General features: G+C 47.2%; 2 protein-coding genes across 2 annotated transcripts; one reads left to right on the top strand and one right to left on the bottom strand.

Moving 5' to 3' along the window:
• Nucleotides 1-6,871: 6,871 nt before the first annotated feature.
• On the bottom strand, nucleotides 6,872-8,393 carry LOC129475102 (centromere protein V-like protein 1). The gene has a single exon (XM_055267001.2). It carries the CDS (start codon nucleotides 8,391-8,393, stop codon nucleotides 7,575-7,577), a length of 819 nt encoding a protein of 272 aa, XP_055122976.1. The 3' UTR covers nucleotides 6,872-7,574.
• Nucleotides 8,394-16,931: 8,538 nt separating this feature from the next.
• On the top strand, nucleotides 16,932-18,546 carry CENPVL2 (centromere protein V like 2). Its single transcript, XM_055266999.1, has one exon. The coding sequence runs from the start codon at nucleotides 16,932-16,934 to the stop codon at nucleotides 17,748-17,750; it is 819 nt and encodes a 272-aa protein (XP_055122974.1). The 3' UTR covers nucleotides 17,751-18,546.
• The last annotated feature ends 1,183 nt before the right edge of the window (nucleotides 18,547-19,729 follow it).

Genomic DNA, 19,729 nt, shown 5'->3' with positions numbered 1-19,729 from the left:
TATAACTCCAAACTGGTTGCACTCACCAGGGTAACTTGTCACAGATACCTTGAACCTTGTTCTTTCTTGGAAAAAAAAAAAAAAAGAAATTGACGTACTAGACTCAGTACATTGTTTAAACATTTACCTTCTTAATGAATCCTCCCCGTACTCTAGTAAGTAATACGAGTTTCACCCTTCCTGGAGTGTCTGTTAATGCCAGGCACTCAGTTGAATGTTTCATATTCATTGTTATTTAATTCCCACGATGTCATGTCAAAGTAGAAGTAATTACCTCGAAGATGAGGAAATGAAGTTTTCACAGCGGTCACCGCTCTTGCCAAACTACACGTTAACCATTGATTTCTGCTTCTCATCTCCCAAAAATACATCAAGTTATCAGTGCTTTTCAGAAGTCTCAGCCAATTAGTGGACATGAATGTTACTCACGTACATTTGGAAATAAATAGAGGTAAGTGTACATAAAGTGGACGATAAATGGTCGTGTTGAAAAAAGGCTTTGTTGGCGTATAATCCACATGCCATAAACTTCACCCGTTTCCAGTGTACAATTCAGGTGTTTTTTTTGTTTTTTACATTCTGCATATTCACAAGGTTCTGCAACCATCACCACAATCTCATTTTAGAACCTTATAATCACCTTGGAAAGAAGCCCCATACACATTAACAGTCACTTCCCACCCCGTTCTCCTTCTCCAAGCAAATGGAAATCAAATTTCTTAGTCCGTAAGTTTACATATACTGGACGTTTTTCCAAATGGAATCACATAATATGTGGTCTTTTGTGATTTTCTTTCATGCAGCAACACGTGTTCTGGGCTCATGCGTGTTGTGGCACGTATCAGCATTTCATCCCTTTTTGTTGCCAAGCCACAGCCCCCTGAATGGAGAAACTGATGGACGCCTGCGCCACTCACAATCTTTGGCCACTAGGAATAATGATATCGTGTATGCTTGTGTACAGGTTTTTGTTTGGACATAGAGTTTCATTTCTCTTTTGTAGAAAGCTAAGAGTGGACCTCCTGGGCCATATGGAAATTCTGTTTCTAGTACTGAGGAGCAGCCAAATTCTTTCAAACCAGGCTGCCCTATGTTATAGTCCCACTAGGAATGTATGAGGACTCCAATCTCTCCACATCCTTGTCAGCAATTGTTATCGCCTGTCTTCTTTTATTCTTGTCATCCTACTGAGTGTGAAGTGGTAGCTCATGGTGGTTTTGATTTGCATTTCCCTACTGGCTAACGATGATGGTGGGTGGCTTTTCGTGTGCCTATTGGCCATTTGTATACTTTCTTTGGCAAAATATCTATTCAGATTCTTTGCTCCTTTTTGAATTAGGTCATCATTTGACTGTTGATTCATCAGAGTTCTTTATATATCCTGGATACATCTACCATCAGATGTATTTTCTACGGGTGGTCTAAAAGTCCACGTTATCTACTTTTTTGTTTTGTTGCTTGTACTTTGGTGTTGAATGCAGACACACACACAAAAGCCTTTGCCTAAACGAAGGTCACAACGTAAGACTTACAGAAGAGAAATGTAAGATTTAGTCCTATATTTCCTTATAAGAGTTTTATCATGGTAGCTCTTATATTTAGGTCTCTGATCTGCTTTGAGTTAATTTTCGTATGTAGTGTGAGGTAAGGTCCAATCCATTCTTTTGCGTCTAGTGGTCCCTCATCATTTTGTGAAATTACTTTCTTTCTTTATTTTTCAATTGACAAGTAAACATTGTATATATTTATGGTGTACCTCAGGATGCTTGATCTCTGTATATGTTGTGGAATGGCCAAATCAAACTAATTAACGTATTCCACCATTCACGTATTTATCTTTTTTGTGTGTGTGTGTGGGTAGAAACACCTAAAAGCTACTGTCTTAGGAATTTTCAAATAACCAATCTATTGCTATGGAGTATAACCACCATGACTTACAATAGCTCCCTTGAACTTATTCCCCCTGTCTAACAGAAATTTTCTATCCACTGCCAGCACTCCCTATGCCCCCCAACCCTTAACCTCCAGTAGCCACCATTTGTGCTCTCTGCTTCTATGAGTTCCAATTTTGAGACTCCACATATAAGTGAGATCACTTGCCATTTGTCTCTCTGTGCCTGGCTTATTTCACTTGACCTAACATGCTCCAGGTTGATTCATGTTGTCACAAATGGCAGGATTTCTTTCCTTTTTAAGGAGGACTCATGTTCCTACCACGTACCCCACAACTCGGGGAGACAAGGAGGCTCCGCCTGAGTTCCTCCTCCCGCCAGTAGGCCGAGGCAGGCATGCGGCTCGACATGTCTCTTTCTTCTGTCTTGCAGATAGCTCTCTTCCATTGCATTTGGTCCAATATCTTGGAAACCATTGTCATCTCGGTTCTTTCGTTGCTTTGCGGGGGAAGGATCAATGTGGTGTTTTTTTCCTCCAATGTAGCCAGAAATGCAATCTCCTGAAACATAATTTTTAATATCCCATATTTAGCAAGATCTTATTCAGGTTGGCAGAAAGAAAATGGGAAAGAGAATGTTCGTCAAAGTGTCTCTAGGAAAGATTTTCCAATGTGCAAGAAGGTATACTCAGGCAAGACGGTTTTTCTGGTGGACACCCTTGTGCCTGCATGTGATACTGGAAACACTTATTTTAGAGATGCGAATCCTAACTAACTATCTCTGGGATGCCGGGAGCAAGCTCCCTGGGTCTTCTAGAGGCAGGAATTTGCCACCTTGGGATGATGAGAGTTTATCTCAGAGACCATGCAGCTATAATTTGGTTTTCCCCAGCTGGTATCTGCAGCTCCCCCCGGCTGTTAACAATTTCTCCAATGTCCACTCGTGGGTCCGAAGTCACTGTTGCTTACATCTTTTACAGCCTGACCCATGAGAACGGCCTTCACTCACTTCAAGTCTACTATGTAAGTGAGAGACAGTGATGGCATCAACCCCACCAACCGCACACCTCACCTTGGGAAGAGCATGCAGTCTGTGATAGTGGCTCAGAGTCAAGTCTCAGGAATTGTGGTGGAGTCACAGAAATTGTGGTGCCAATCCCAGAAAAACCTTGATCCTGGTCATAATGGAGGAGGGGAAAGGTATTAGGGTAACTCACTGAGGCATTTACTACGGAGTCCCAGGCAAAATCGATAGGGTCTAGGTCCCTTTGGTCCAAATATCGGGGTATAATAACATAAGTTATATTACGAACAGTGGATGACATTTCTTGACCATTTGACGCATCAGGGCATGGAGCTCTATATTCTCCTTCCAGCACTTCACTTAAAATGCTCAGTAAATTAAGATATATGTAGTTCTGTCGCCGTTGTACAGATGAGGAGACCAAGGCCCAGAACGGTGTACTGACTTGTCTGACAAAGGGTGCCCTATCGCTGTGCTCCTGCAGGACCCTGTACTTTGCTGACCCGTGCCCCCGTCACACAGTTTTGAATGGAAAAGGCTATCTGTGTTCCTCACGCCATACATTGGGTGATGACAGTGTCTAGGGAAAGTTGGAACTCAATAAGGAACTGGAAGGCCTATGTTCTTCCCTCCTCCTACTTTTTTTGTAGCTGAATTGCTTTTATGCTCAGTTTCTACATCAAGGAAATGTGGATGACGGCTCCTGAGATAGTGGTCCTGGAAGTACTGCCTGCACCTCAGGCTGTGTGCAGTTAAGACAAAAGCTGCATTTGGATTTTTGCTCAAACAACAACAGGACGAATAAAAAGGGCTCATATGCAGTAAGTGCTTATATAGGCTAGGCTCCATCATTCCTTCATGGGCATGCTCTCATTGAAGCCTCACAGAGAAGGTGAATGCAACTTTTAAAACTTGTTGCCATTTCAGGCAGGAACAAGTAGCAGAGTTGGGACACAAGCCCAGGTGGATATCCGTTCAAAGCCTCTGTCCTCAAAATAAGTGTTTTCCAAACTGTGATATGCAGGTCGTTTGTGGCCATAGACACAAGTATATTGGCACATAAACAAACAACGTGGGGGCTCGTGAAATAGCAGAACATCTAATCTACGGTCATTTCAGATTTTTACGGGAGGCCCTCATCATGGTGGCGTGCACTGGGCAGCTGGCCACAGGATCTCGGCCAGGGATGAAGAGCTGTTTTTCGTGTGAGGAGGGGTTAGGGTGAAATGCGTAGAGAGTTGGATCCATGAAAACAGAGAGGGGCCAGGATGAATGGGGCAGAAGTGCCTGAGAGCTACTTTTTCCCCAGTGCTTACTGACCATGGTATCCAATCACCCTGGCTTTCCCGCTTCTTCCTGCCACCTGCCCCCTTGGCATCCATGGGCTTGGTCCTTCCTTTGTCAGCGTGTCAGTTTCTTCCTCCACCAATTGAGATTAACAATAGGTGTTCTGAAAGATTTTAGTGAGAAGTAAATGAAGGAACAGACGTGAAGTATTTGTGTGAGAGAGAGAGTCTTTAGGTCTATTTCATATTTTTCATTTTCAAAGCTACAGGTACAAATTATGTATCACACCTGTAATTTCAGCACCCTGGGAGGCCGAGGCAGTCGGGAAGCTTGAGCTAAGGAGTTCGAGACCAGCCTGGTTCACATGGCGAAACCCCGTCTCTACAAATAATACAAGAGATTAGCGGGCTGTGGTGGCACGTGCCTGTAATCCCAGCTGCTTGGGAGGCTGAGGTGAAAGGGTCACTTGAGCAGGGGAGGTGGGGGCTGTAGTGAGCCAAGATGGAGCCACTGCACTCCAGCCTGGGCACCAGAGCGAATATCTGTCTCAAAAAATAAAACAAAATAGTAGAAATTATATATAATAATAAACATTTTCATTACATCTATTTCTAGTTATATTTTATGACCAGTGATATTGTCTTCCATTTGGTTTCATGATGGGAATTTTCCTTGTTAAACACATTTCCAAGTCTTTCCTTGACGCTTGTCAGAAAGGAAATTCACCTTCTAGTCTGGAGTTCATCCCAAGATGTCATCTGAAGAGCCAGCATACAAACAAGCGGCCTTTGTGGATCGGTGCCAGATGCGCTCTTCCACTCTACTGAGAGGGGGGTGTTTCCATTCTCTTCCCTATGGTATTCTATGGAAGAGCTGAGCTACATTCTAAGAACCTCGCTTGAGCATCTTTACCCAACTCCACTTTTTGTCCATAGCCTTAAGTCCTTCTCACATTCTGTTTGACACATTCCAAACCCACCGTAAATGCTTGTGGAATGGATGAACAAGTGAACAAAGGGCTTAAAAAGGATAGGGGAAGGGGCAGTCGGTGGCATGGGGCTAAGGCAGTCCAGCATATGCAACTAGCAGGAAGTTAACGATTTCTGGTGGGGTCAGAAATACCTATGGTCTCGAAGATAATAAGACTTCTACCCTGGGCTGTGTTTGCGTGGGCATGGCCAAGGCCGGCTCCAGGACTAACCAGCCAGCCCCCTTCTGACTGTCGTCTTCCCTCCGTACCTCCAGTCATTCATTTGGTCTGCTCCTGGTCTTGCTCAGAGATAGGAGTCAGTCACCTATTTTGTTTCCTTATTATGTCTTCAATCATACACAGCTGTACGCAAACAATATGTGACCCGTTAAACACATCTGAGTGGCCACCATGTGGGAGAACCGAATGAAACATAACCAGCTCCCTAGGAGCCCACTGTGCCAGAATGTATGGCCACAACAATATCTCCCATCTCTCGTGCTGTGATAAAAGTTGCCCCGTTCACACCGAGACCTGCGATTTAATCTCCCTCCCACGCTTGAATCTGAAAAGTCTGTGACTCACCTCTAATCAATAGAGTATGACACAGTTGACTCAACATGACTTCTGAGTCTTGCCTGTGAGAGGTGATGCAACATTCACCTTGGATACGGAAAAGTGCTGCTTGGAGCCTGAGTCATGAGGTCGGACGCCTGACTACTGGGAGGCCCACCCTGCTGTGAGGAAGCCAAAGGCCATGGAGTGGTAATACGGAGGCCCTCCACTCGCCAGGCCTAGTCTTCCAGTCCTCTCCATGCAGGCACCAGGGATGTCAGTGAATGAGCCTTCGGATGGTTCCAGGCCCCAGCCAGTCAGGTTTCTGCAGCTGAGGTCCCAGACTCATGTGAAGCAAGCCATATCCACCGTGCCCTTTCTGAATTCCTGCCTCTGAAATTCCATGCATATGATACAACGCTCGTCATTTTATGGACTCGCTGTGGGGCCGTTTGTTACCCAGCGAGAGGAACAGGAATGCAGGACACCCTCCCCGCCCCCCACCTCCCCTCAAAGCCATTCCTCCTCCATAGAGTTAAACCCTAATCTGATGCTGGCTTAAATTATTTCACTGCCAATTCTTCATGGTTTTCCCATGTGTATGGACGCCCCTAAACAATGCAGTTTCATGTCGTCTGGGTGCCTTGATAGGAGGAGTTTTGGGGGCCTGAAATTGAGAAAACAAGCATTCATGGATCAGGTAGTCAAGGCAAGGCACTGTGTTTACCCTGAGAACAAACACTCTGTTAGCTGTTAACATTCTTGAGGAAAGAGCAAGTTGAGGAATCGGGTTTAATCTACTCGATACCGGTTATACAGCGAGCAGGCAGCAGGTCCAGGATTCAAACACAGGTAGTGTGTCCCCAGAGGCCAAATGTGTAAACCCTCTGCTGATTCCCCTCATCAAAAGATAGGGGACCCTGGGGAAGTTTTCTCTACTGCAAAAGCCAGAGTCACCACCGCCTTCTGAAATAATCTGAGACCAAGTACCTTCAAAAACCAAGCCTCGCCATAGCCAAGCCGGACTTTATAGACACGCCAACACACATAGTTTCCTAGAAGGTATTTACTGATTTCTATATACTTAACACATGTACAAGACAGGTATTTCAAAAGATTAAAGAGGGCATACAGTGCGCAGATGTCTTTCTCATTGCTGTGTGCACAGATGTCTTTCTCATTCCTGTATCCCCATCTCCTTACCCAGAGACAGTTTCCAAACAACAACAAGCGAAATAGTAACAGCTTTTGGTGATTAAGAGTAATGAGGTATGTAACACGACCAAGTCTTGAAATATATCATTAAAAAAACAGTAAACAGCATAACTCGAATCTAAGCAGTGAAACTATGAACGTCTACCTAAAACTCACAGGTGCGGGGAGCGCACGCACACCACAATCAATGGAAGACGTCCTAGCACATGTTTACAAACTGGTTGTGTGTTGCCGTCCTACACACCAGACGCAAAGCGCTGAAAACAACAAGCCTGTTCACAATAGCACCTGGAACGTACAGTACACAGGAATCATCTGCAGGTGATTTGTGACAACTGTAGGCAGAACAGTAAAAGCGAGAGATACAATGGATGGCTTGAAAAAGCAGAGACACTCTTCTTCCTTATCGAATTGCAAGATTAACGTTGCACTACACAGACAAAGGTGTGTTCAAGATTTGGATCGTAAGCGAGGTCACTGAAAACTAGCGGAGGGGAAGGGCAAATACTGGAAGGGAATCCACGGTTTGACCAGGCCAGAAACACCTCTTTCACAGCATGGGATCTGTGCAGGTACTCGGACGCTCCCCGCAGGGCCGCCCGGGCCGGTTTCAGGCGGGCTTGCGGCCCCAATCACTGCTGCTGTTCGCGGGGACAGGCAGGGGCTGACTGGGAGGACGTCTTGTGGATGGCCTTGTGCTCCTCGGCGGCCTCCTCCCCCGGGTCGCCACCGCCGACCTCCTCGATGACCACGCTGCGCACGGTGCCCTCGTCCAGGCAGTGCGGGGCGACGCCGTACACGCGGGGGCCAGAGACAGCTGCGTGGAAACTCTGCACCCCGCACCTGCTGCAGAAGCTGTGCAGCGCCGGGTGCGTGTTGGACCGATAGGTGACGATGCTGTCCGCGCCCTGGAGCAGCGTGAAGCGCGAGGCCGGGACGAGGAAGTGGCGGTGCTGCTTCTTCCTGCACAGCCTGCAGCTGCAATCCACGACGCGCAGGTCTGCAGGGGCCCAGACCGCAAAGCGGACCGCGCCGCAGTGGCAGCCCCCGGTGTGATGCACGAGGCCCGGGTACTCGAAGGTGTCCAGCAGGACCTTGGCGGCGCCCTCGCAGCTGAGGCCCCGCAGCTTCCTGAACGTCTCCCAGCGCTCCCGCTGTGCGCCCAGGTCCAGATCCTTGGGGGACGGGGCGGGCCCCGGCGGGTCCGGGGGTGGCGCGGAGGGCAGCAGGTCTCTGGGGCCCGCCTTCCGGACCCGCCGCCAGCGGCGCTTCCGTCGCCACCTACCCAGCCACCTCTTGGCCGCCGCGTGGCTCCCGACCCCGACTTGGACCCGGGGGTACTGCGCGCGGCTGGCGCCCGTGACCGCGATGGCCGCGCAGGCGGCGGGAGGATCCCCGGGCCGCTTTCGCCTCCGCCGCTGAGCGGTGGCGCGGTTCCTCACTCTGCCCATGGCGCCTGCAGCCTCCGGAGCGCGTGCCCACACCCCACCCTCATTTCCCCGTCAGTCGCTGAGCAGCCTCCTTGCCTGCGCCAGTAGGATTGGCCCCTTGTTGAATGCGATGTAAAGAGACCCTTCCCTTGACCCTATCACAACAGCCTTCGCTGGCCGAAAGGCAGTCATGAGGCATTCAACAAACACCTGCCGGGCACCAGATACCCCACCTGGGCGCTGGGATGTGGAGATGCATCAGGCTTTCCAAAGCACTCACATTCATTTAGCATCAGGTGTATGCAAATACAGTCCCCAACACCTTGGGACACTTTGCTCTGACAGAAATAAGAACCAGGGGCTCTGGGAACAGAGAGGAACGCCCACACACTGTAATTGGAGGGGCGTGTGGGAGGGGCACGGAAAGACTCTTCTAAAGTCTTCTTGGGGGCTTGATTCTTTTATTCGGCTGCAGCGTTTTATTTTTCTCGTAATTTTCGTTGCGATGAAGTCCTCTTTACCTAATATTGACATAAGTACTTCTGCTGTTTTAATTAATGTTTACCTGATGTGACTTTTCCCACCCGTTGTATCCTTTTCATTTACCCAGGGCAACCGAAGTGGAACTGAGTTTCATATAAACATGGGATAGTCAGACCGTGTTTCTCACTGACTCTGCCAATATCTACCTTTTCATGCATGTTTCTAGTTCATTTCCATGATCTCTGGGCTAGTGTTTAAGTCCACAGATTTATTGTTTGTTTTCTTTTGTTTCCTCCGCGTCTCGGCTAACCGAGACCTCCTTGTTTTGCCCTTCTGTGAATTACGTGTACACTCGGCAGGATTTATCCTGATTTCCGAAAGTGTTTTCGAGTGCTTGGCTTTGTAAAATTGTCTCGGTGGTTGCTCTGGGATTTTCAATGTGCATATGTGACTTACCACAGGCTCCTGCTATCCAGTTCTCATCGCTTCCATTGAAGTGTAGAAGCATCAGCCCCTTTTAGCCCCTCTGCCTTCCTGCTTATAGACAACGCTGTCTGGAGTATCGGATGGTTTCATAGTTTTTGCTTTAATCATCAAACATGACTTCCACAATTCACAAGCAAAACGGTGGCTTAGTGTTTGTCCCCTAAGGCTGCTTTTTCTACTGGTCTTGACTCCTTTCTGATAGATACTTCCAGAGGCCATCTTTTATTCTTGCCTCTTTTGTTTCAAGCACCTACTGTAGCCATTCTTTCACCGTGGGTCTGCTCGTGACAAAATGCTTTCCTTTACCTGAGAATGTCTTGATTTCCCCTTCATCCATGAAGGATGGTGTCACTGGATACAAAATTCACAGCTGACAGGACTTTTGTTCAACATCTGAAACTTTTCAGGACACTTCCTGACGACCCCCACTGGTCAGAGGAGACATTTGCCCTCATTAAAACTGGTGTTCTCCTATAATCAATGAACCACTTCGGTCTTGCTTCTTTCAGTGATTTCATCAGCTTCAAAAACTGACTATGATGTGTGTGTTGGTGTGAATTGCTTTGTGGTTGTCTTATGTGGTGAAGTTTGCTCGTTTTCCAGAATCTATGGGTTTATGGTTTTCACTAAAATTTGGATATTTTCAGCCTCCTTTTCTTATACCCCTCTTTCAGTCCACTCTCTACTTTTGGTACTCCAGCCGTAGGGATATTGGAACTTTGTTATTGTCCTAACTTCGCTGAGGATCCATTCAGCTTTTAATCAGTCCACGATCTCTCTCTCTCGCTCAGGCGTAGTCAATCCTATTTTCTGTTTGTTTGTTTTGTTTCTTGAGGAAGAGTCTCGCTCTGTCACCCAGGTTGGAGTGCAATGGCGCAATCTCGGTTCACTGCAACCTCTGCCTCCCGGGTTCAAATGATTCTCCTGCCTCAACCTCCCAAGTAGCTGGGATTACAGGCGCCCGCCACCACGCCAAGCTAATTTTTGTATTTTTAGTAGAGACGGGGTTTCCCCACGTTGGCCCTCGGTGATCTGCCGGCCTCAGCCTCCCAAAGTGCTGGGATTACAGGTGTAAGCCACCACGCCCGGCCGTCAATCTTACTGATTGGGCCTCCATTACGATGATGGTATCTTTTGTCATCACAGGTCTCTTACCGAGTGCATCCAGCAATGTTTCCAAATTCTGTTATTGTTTTCGTTTTCTGTTCCATCATTTCTTTTTTATACATCTTCTACTCATCGCTGAGATTTTCCATTTTCTAGTCTGGTTCCAGACTATTTGCAATTACATAATGAAGCATTTTTATGATGGTTGCTGGAAAATGTTTGTCAGATAATGGCAACATCTGCGTCGTCTCTATGTTGGTACCACTGGATTCTATTTCCTCATTCAAGCTGTGTTATTCCTGGTTCTTGACATGGTGGGCTATGCTCTACGGCATACAATGTATTTTGCTTGTTACTTTAGGAGTCTGTGGACATGAGACAAATATTTGATGTTAGAAGTCAGCTACTTTCTTTAGGTTTAGCATGTAGATTCTGGTGTCCATTTTTAGGTTCTGGGATTTTTAAAAAGTTTATTTTCAGAGCATTTGCGATGCTATTTTTGTGTGCTTGGCTTACCGGCCGAAACAGCAGCCCCAACTGCTCCCTACTGGTGGTATTTGAGAGGCAGAAAAAACTAAAGTCCACACTTTATTCCAGGTTTCCTACTTCCTACCTAATATCGTTTTTTTTTTTTTCTGTTCCGAGATACCATGCAGCCTACCACACTACATTTAATCACCATACTGCCTTAGGTTCCTCTTGGCTGGGACAGCTTCTCAGACTTTGCTTGTTTCCATGACCTTGAGAGCTTTCAGGGTTACTAGTGAGGTATTTTCTAGAATATCTTTCTTTTTCTTTTTCTTTTTTTTTTTTTTTGAGACAGAGTTCCTTGCTTTGTCACCCAGGCTGGAGTATGCAATGGCAATGGTGGGATCTCGGCTCACTGCAACCTCCACATCCCGGGTTCAAACGATCCTCCTCCCTCAGCCTCCCAAAGTACATGGGACTACAGGCATGCACCACCATGCCCGGCTAATTTGTGATTTGTGTGTGTGTGTGCATGTGTGTTTTGTAGAGACAAGGTTTTGCCATGTTGCCCAGGCTGGTCTCGAACTCCTGGACTCAAGTGATCTGCCTGCACCGGCCTCCCTAGAGTATTTTTCAACTCAAGTTTTTCTAATGCTTGTCTCATGATTAGACTGATGTTGTGAGCTACCGGAGAATCACCACAAAGGTAAAGAGCTGTTTTCGTCTGATCGCATCAAGGGTACATAATATGAACATCAGTTTTGATTGTGTAAGTTGACCTTGGTCACCTGGCAGAAGCAGTGTTGGACAGGGTGCTCCCATGAAAAGTTGCTCTTTTAACCCCTGTCCACATGCTACTCTTTGGAAGGAAGTCATTAAGCGAAGTTCACACCTAACTGGTGCTAAGTTTTAAATCCTTTCTTTGAGGCAGAGTATCTACATACATTCTTTGCAATTCCCCTTCATGGCACAGCTATCTACGCTCCTGCGTTTATTTCCTTATTCACTCATTTATGTGTATCATGGTACTTTCACGGATATTTACTTGATACTTTAGATTATAATCCAATACTTTGCTATTTCTTTTTCATTATTATCATGTTTGCAGTTGTGGCCACTGGGTGCACGTTCAGTTCACCCCTAGGTCCCGTTGGTATGCTCCCATTATTTGGGGTTCCATTTTGCGTAATTCCTTGCTTTGTGGCTCATCCTGCACATTTCTGTCTCGCATATGTTCTAGGCTGGTCTGGCCTATTTACTAGCTCCTAGCTTCAGCCAATTCTCCAAGGATTTCTGTTTCCTTTTATTAGAAAAGGGTATCAGAGACCAACGTCTGGCAACTAGGTGTGCTCGTAGCTGCCAGAGTCTAGTGGTTTCTAGGCCCTCTCTCCTGAAACAGAAAGGAAATACGTATGTATGTATACTAACCCGTGTATGTACACATTTCTGTAAATATTTTGATACGTGACCATGAGGATCTATAATAAGCTGAATATGAGTTCCTACCCAGGTCTGCAACTCTATTCCATTGCAGCACGAATCATTCTGTTTCCAGCTTCTAAGTCAATTTAATGAGGCTTATGGGTTTGTATTTTCTAAAAAGTATCAGATGATTGTATTCATCTCTACTTGTGTATTTGTGAGTATTTTTTTTCCAAGCTCAGATGAAAAGAAAACAAAAAAAAAAGAACACCATTATCCGATAAAGGTGTGACAATTCAAAATGCTGCCCACCCTTGGATAGGCAGAGAAGTACACCAGAAAGGACATGGGTGCCGATGTCAGACACAGCTTGGGAGACTGTCCCAGATCCACCACTTACTTAGTGTATGGCTTTCAGCAAGTTGCTTGGTCTCTTTGAGCCTTAGTAAATGGATGGTGGAGGGTGAGAGGCAGGTTTTTCACTGCTGGAGAGGGAGGTGCAGATGGTAATGTGGCAGGGGCAAGAATGATTCGTGCTGCAATGGAATAGAGTTGCAGACCTGGGTAGGAACTCATATTCAGCTTATTATAGATCCTCATGGTCACGTATCAAAATATTTACAGAAATGTGTACATACACGGGTTAGTATACATACATACGTATTTCCTTTCTGTTTCAGGAGAGAGGGCCTAGAAACCACTAGACTCTGGCAGCTACGAGCACACCTAGTTGCCAGACGTTGGTCTCTGATACCCTTTTCTAATAAAAGGAAACAGAAATCCTTGGAGAATTGGCTGAAGCTAGGAGCTAGTAAATAGGCCAGACCAGCCTAGAACATATGCGAGACAGAAATGTGCAGGATGAGCCACAAAGCAAGGAATTACGCAAAATGGAACCCCAAATAATGGGAGCATACCAACGGGACCTAGGGGTGAACTGAACGTGCACCCAGTGGCCACAACTGCAAACATGATAATAATGAAAAAGAAATAGCAAAGTATTGGATTATAATCTAAAGTATCAAGTAAATATCCGTGAAAGTACCATGATACACATAAATGAGTGAATAAGGAAATAAACGCAGGAGCGTAGATAGCTGTGCCATGAAGGGGAATTGCAAAGAATGTATGTAGATACTCTGCCTCAAAGAAAGGATTTAAAACTTAGCACCAGTTAGGTGTGAACTTCGCTTAATGACTTCCTTCCAAAGAGTAGCATGTGGACAGGGGTTAAAAGAGCAACTTTTCATGGGAGCACCCTGTCCAACACTGCTTCTGCCAGGTGACCAAGGTCAACTTACACAATCAAAACTGATGTTCATATTATGTACCCTTGATGCGATCAGACGAAAACAGCTCTTTACCTTTGTGGTGATTCTCCGGTAGCTCACAACATCAGTCTAATCATGAGACAAGCATTAGAAAAACTTGAGTTGAAAAATACTCTAGGGAGGCCGGTGCAGGCAGATCACTTGAGTCCAGGAGTTCGAGACCAGCCTGGGCAACATGGCAAAACCTTGTCTCTACAAAACACACATGCACACACACACACAAATCACAAATTAGCCGGGCATGGTGGTGCATGCCTGTAGTCCCATGTACTTTGGGAGGCTGAGGGAGGAGGATCGTTTGAACCCGGGATGTGGAGGTTGCAGTGAGCCGAGATCCCACCATTGCCATTGCATACTCCAGCCTGGGTGACAAAGCAAGGAACTCTGTCTCAAAAAAAAAAAAAAAGAAAAAGAAAAAGAAAGATATTCTAGAAAATACCTCACTAGTAACCCTGAAAGCTCTCAAGGTCATGGAAACAAGCAAAGTCTGAGAAGCTGTCCCAGCCAAGAGGAACCTAAGGCAGTATGGTGATTAAATGTAGTGTGGTAGGCTGCATGGTATCTCGGAACAGAAAAAAAAAAAAACGATATTAGGTAGGAAGTAGGAAACCTGGAATAAAGTGTGGACTTTAGTTTTTTCTGCCTCTCAAATACCACCAGTAGGGAGCAGTTGGGGCTGCTGTTTCGGCCGGTAAGCCAAGCACACAAAAATAGCATCGCAAATGCTCTGAAAATAAACTTTTTAAAAATCCCAGAACCTAAAAATGGACACCAGAATCTACATGCTAAACCTAAAGAAAGTAGCTGACTTCTAACATCAAATATTTGTCTCATGTCCACAGACTCCTAAAGTAACAAGCAAAATACATTGTATGCCGTAGAGCATAGCCCACCATGTCAAGAACCAGGAATAACACAGCTTGAATGAGGAAATAGAATCCAGTGGTACCAACATAGAGACGACGCAGATGTTGCCATTATCTGACAAACATTTTCCAGCAACCATCATAAAAATGCTTCATTATGTAATTGCAAATAGTCTGGAACCAGACTAGAAAATGGAAAATCTCAGCGATGAGTAGAAGATGTATAAAAAAGAAATGATGGAACAGAAAACGAAAACAATAACAGAATTTGGAAACATTGCTGGATGCACTCGGTAAGAGACCTGTGATGACAAAAGATACCATCATCGTAATGGAGGCCCAATCAGTAAGATTGACGGCCGGGCGTGGTGGCTTACACCTGTAATCCCAGCACTTTGGGAGGCTGAGGCCGGCAGATCACCGAGGGCCAACGTGGGGAAACCCCGTCTCTACTAAAAATACAAAAATTAGCTTGGCGTGGTGGCGGGCGCCTGTAATCCCAGCTACTTGGGAGGTTGAGGCAGGAGAATCATTTGAACCCGGGAGGCAGAGGTTGCAGTGAACCGAGATTGCGCCATTGCACTCCAACCTGGGTGACAGAGCGAGACTCTTCCTCAAGAAACAAAACAAACAAACAGAAAATAGGATTGACTACGCCTGAGCGAGAGAGAGAGATCGTGGACTGATTAAAAGCTGAATGGATCCTCAGCGAAGTTAGGACAATAACAAAGTTCCAATATCCCTACGGCTGGAGTACCAAAAGTAGAGAGTGGACTGAAAGAGGGGTATAAGAAAAGGAGGCTGAAAATATCCAAATTTTAGTGAAAACCATAAACCCATAGATTCTGGAAAACGAGCAAACTTCACCACATAAGACAACCACAAAGCAATTCACACCAACACACACATCATAGTCAGTTTTTGAAGCTGATGAAATCACTGAAAGAAGCAAGACCGAAGTGGTTCATTGATTATAGGAGAACACCAGTTTTAATGAGGGCAAATGTCTCCTCTGACCAGTGGGGGTCGTCAGGAAGTGTCCTGAAAAGTTTCAGATGTTGAACAAAAGTCCTGTCAGCTGTGAATTTTGTATCCAGTGACACCATCCTTCATGGATGAAGGGGAAATCAAGACATTCTCAGGTAAAGGAAAGCATTTTGTCACGAGCAGACCCACGGTGAAAGAATGGCTACAGTAGGTGCTTGAAACAAAAGAGGCAAGAATAAAAGATGGCCTCTGGAAGTATCTATCAGAAAGGAGTCAAGACCAGTAGAAAAAGCAGCCTTAGGGGACAAACACTAAGCCACCGTTTTGCTTGTGAATTGTGGAAGTCATGTTTGATGATTAAAGCAAAAACTATGAAACCATCCGATACTCCAGACAGCGTTGTCTATAAGCAGGAAGGCAGAGGGGCTAAAAGGGGCTGATGCTTCTACACTTCAATGGAAGCGATGAGAACTGGATAGCAGGAGCCTGTGGTAAGTCACATATGCACATTGAAAATCCCAGAGCAACCACCGAGACAATTTTACAAAGCCAAGCACTCGAAAACACTTTCGGAAATCAGGATAAATCCTGCCGAGTGTACACGTAATTCACAGAAGGGCAAAACAAGGAGGTCTCGGTTAGCCGAGACGCGGAGGAAACAAAAGAAAACAAACAATAAATCTGTGGACTTAAACACTAGCCCAGAGATCATGGAAATGAACTAGAAACATGCATGAAAAGGTAGATATTGGCAGAGTCAGTGAGAAACACGGTCTGACTATCCCATGTTTATATGAAACTCAGTTCCACTTCGGTTGCCCTGGGTAAATGAAAAGGATACAACGGGTGGGAAAAGTCACATCAGGTAAACATTAATTAAAACAGCAGAAGTACTTATGTCAATATTAGGTAAAGAGGACTTCATCGCAACGAAAATTACGAGAAAAATAAAACGCTGCAGCCGAATAAAAGAATCAAGCCCCCAAGAAGACTTTAGAAGAGTCTTTCCGTGCCCCTCCCACACGCCCCTCCAATTACAGTGTGTGGGCGTTCCTCTCTGTTCCCAGAGCCCCTGGTTCTTATTTCTGTCAGAGCAAAGTGTCCCAAGGTGTTGGGGACTGTATTTGCATACACCTGATGCTAAATGAATGTGAGTGCTTTGGAAAGCCTGATGCATCTCCACATCCCAGCGCCCAGGTGGGGTATCTGGTGCCCGGCAGGTGTTTGTTGAATGCCTCATGACTGCCTTTCGGCCAGCGAAGGCTGTTGTGATAGGGTCAAGGGAAGGGTCTCTTTACATCGCATTCAACAAGGGGCCAATCCTACTGGCGCAGGCAAGGAGGCTGCTCAGCGACTGACGGGGAAATGAGGGTGGGGTGTGGGCACGCGCTCCGGAGGCTGCAGGCGCCATGGGCAGAGTGAGGAACCGCGCCACCGCTCAGCGGCGGAGGCGAAAGCGGCCCGGGGATCCTCCCGCCGCCTGCGCGGCCATCGCGGTCACGGGCGCCAGCCGCGCGCAGTACCCCCGGGTCCAAGTCGGGGTCGGGAGCCACGCGGCGGCCAAGAGGTGGCTGGGTAGGTGGCGACGGAAGCGCCGCTGGCGGCGGGTCCGGAAGGCGGGCCCCAGAGACCTGCTGCCCTCCGCGCCACCCCCGGACCCGCCGGGGCCCGCCCCGTCCCCCAAGGATCTGGACCTGGGCGCACAGCGGGAGCGCTGGGAGACGTTCAGGAAGCTGCGGGGCCTCAGCTGCGAGGGCGCCGCCAAGGTCCTGCTGGACACCTTCGAGTACCCGGGCCTCGTGCATCACACCGGGGGCTGCCACTGCGGCGCGGTCCGCTTTGCGGTCTGGGCCCCTGCAGACCTGCGCGTCGTGGATTGCAGCTGCAGGCTGTGCAGGAAGAAGCAGCACCGCCACTTCCTCGTCCCGGCCTCGCGCTTCACGCTGCTCCAGGGCGCGGACAGCATCGTCACCTATCGGTCCAACACGCACCCGGCGCTGCACAGCTTCTGCAGCAGGTGCGGGGTGCAGAGTTTCCACGCAGCTGTCTCTGGCCCCCGCGTGTACGGCGTCGCCCCGCACTGCCTGGACGAGGGCACCGTGCGCAGCGTGGTCATCGAGGAGGTCGGCGGTGGCGACCCGGGGGAGGAGGCCGCCGAGGAGCACAAGGCCATCCACAAGACGTCCTCCCAGTCAGCCCCTGCCTGTCCCCGCGAACAGCAGCAGTGATTGGGGCCGCAAGCCCGCCTGAAACCGGCCCGGGCGGCCCTGCGGGGAGCGTCCGAGTACCTGCACAGATCCCATGCTGTGAAAGAGGTGTTTCTGGCCTGGTCAAACCGTGGATTCCCTTCCAGTATTTGCCCTTCCCCTCCGCTAGTTTTCAGTGACCTCGCTTACGATCCAAATCTTGAACACACCTTTGTCTGTGTAGTGCAACGTTAATCTTGCAATTCGATAAGGAAGAAGAGTGTCTCTGCTTTTTCAAGCCATCCATTGTATCTCTCGCTTTTACTGTTCTGCCTACAGTTGTCACAAATCACCTGCAGATGATTCCTGTGTACTGTACGTTCCAGGTGCTATTGTGAACAGGCTTGTTGTTTTCAGCGCTTTGCGTCTGGTGTGTAGGACGGCAACACACAACCAGTTTGTAAACATGTGCTAGGACGTCTTCCATTGATTGTGGTGTGCGTGCGCTCCCCGCACCTGTGAGTTTTAGGTAGACGTTCATAGTTTCACTGCTTAGATTCGAGTTATGCTGTTTACTGTTTTTTTAATGATATATTTCAAGACTTGGTCGTGTTACATACCTCATTACTCTTAATCACCAAAAGCTGTTACTATTTCGCTTGTTGTTGTTTGGAAACTGTCTCTGGGTAAGGAGATGGGGATACAGGAATGAGAAAGACATCTGTGCACACAGCAATGAGAAAGACATCTGCGCACTGTATGCCCTCTTTAATCTTTTGAAATACCTGTCTTGTACATGTGTTAAGTATATAGAAATCAGTAAATACCTTCTAGGAAACTATGTGTGTTGGCGTGTCTATAAAGTCCGGCTTGGCTATGGCGAGGCTTGGTTTTTGAAGGTACTTGGTCTCAGATTATTTCAGAAGGCGGTGGTGACTCTGGCTTTTGCAGTAGAGAAAACTTCCCCAGGGTCCCCTATCTTTTGATGAGGGGAATCAGCAGAGGGTTTACACATTTGGCCTCTGGGGACACACTACCTGTGTTTGAATCCTGGACCTGCTGCCTGCTCGCTGTATAACCGGTATCGAGTAGATTAAACCCGATTCCTCAACTTGCTCTTTCCTCAAGAATGTTAACAGCTAACAGAGTGTTTGTTCTCAGGGTAAACACAGTGCCTTGCCTTGACTACCTGATCCATGAATGCTTGTTTTCTCAATTTCAGGCCCCCAAAACTCCTCCTATCAAGGCACCCAGACGACATGAAACTGCATTGTTTAGGGGCGTCCATACACATGGGAAAACCATGAAGAATTGGCAGTGAAATAATTTAAGCCAGCATCAGATTAGGGTTTAACTCTATGGAGGAGGAATGGCTTTGAGGGGAGGTGGGGGGCGGGGAGGGTGTCCTGCATTCCTGTTCCTCTCGCTGGGTAACAAACGGCCCCACAGCGAGTCCATAAAATGACGAGCGTTGTATCATATGCATGGAATTTCAGAGGCAGGAATTCAGAAAGGGCACGGTGGATATGGCTTGCTTCACATGAGTCTGGGACCTCAGCTGCAGAAACCTGACTGGCTGGGGCCTGGAACCATCCGAAGGCTCATTCACTGACATCCCTGGTGCCTGCATGGAGAGGACTGGAAGACTAGGCCTGGCGAGTGGAGGGCCTCCGTATTACCACTCCATGGCCTTTGGCTTCCTCACAGCAGGGTGGGCCTCCCAGTAGTCAGGCGTCCGACCTCATGACTCAGGCTCCAAGCAGCACTTTTCCGTATCCAAGGTGAATGTTGCATCACCTCTCACAGGCAAGACTCAGAAGTCATGTTGAGTCAACTGTGTCATACTCTATTGATTAGAGGTGAGTCACAGACTTTTCAGATTCAAGCGTGGGAGGGAGATTAAATCGCAGGTCTCGGTGTGAACGGGGCAACTTTTATCACAGCACGAGAGATGGGAGATATTGTTGTGGCCATACATTCTGGCACAGTGGGCTCCTAGGGAGCTGGTTATGTTTCATTCG

The sequence above is a fragment of the Symphalangus syndactylus genome, chromosome X (assembly GCF_028878055.3).
Source record: "Symphalangus syndactylus isolate Jambi chromosome X, NHGRI_mSymSyn1-v2.1_pri, whole genome shotgun sequence".
Classification (NCBI taxonomy): Eukaryota; Metazoa; Chordata; class Mammalia; order Primates; family Hylobatidae; genus Symphalangus; species Symphalangus syndactylus.
Note: the sequence above shows the minus strand (reverse complement) of the source record. Positions and strands in the feature narration are given on the sequence as shown.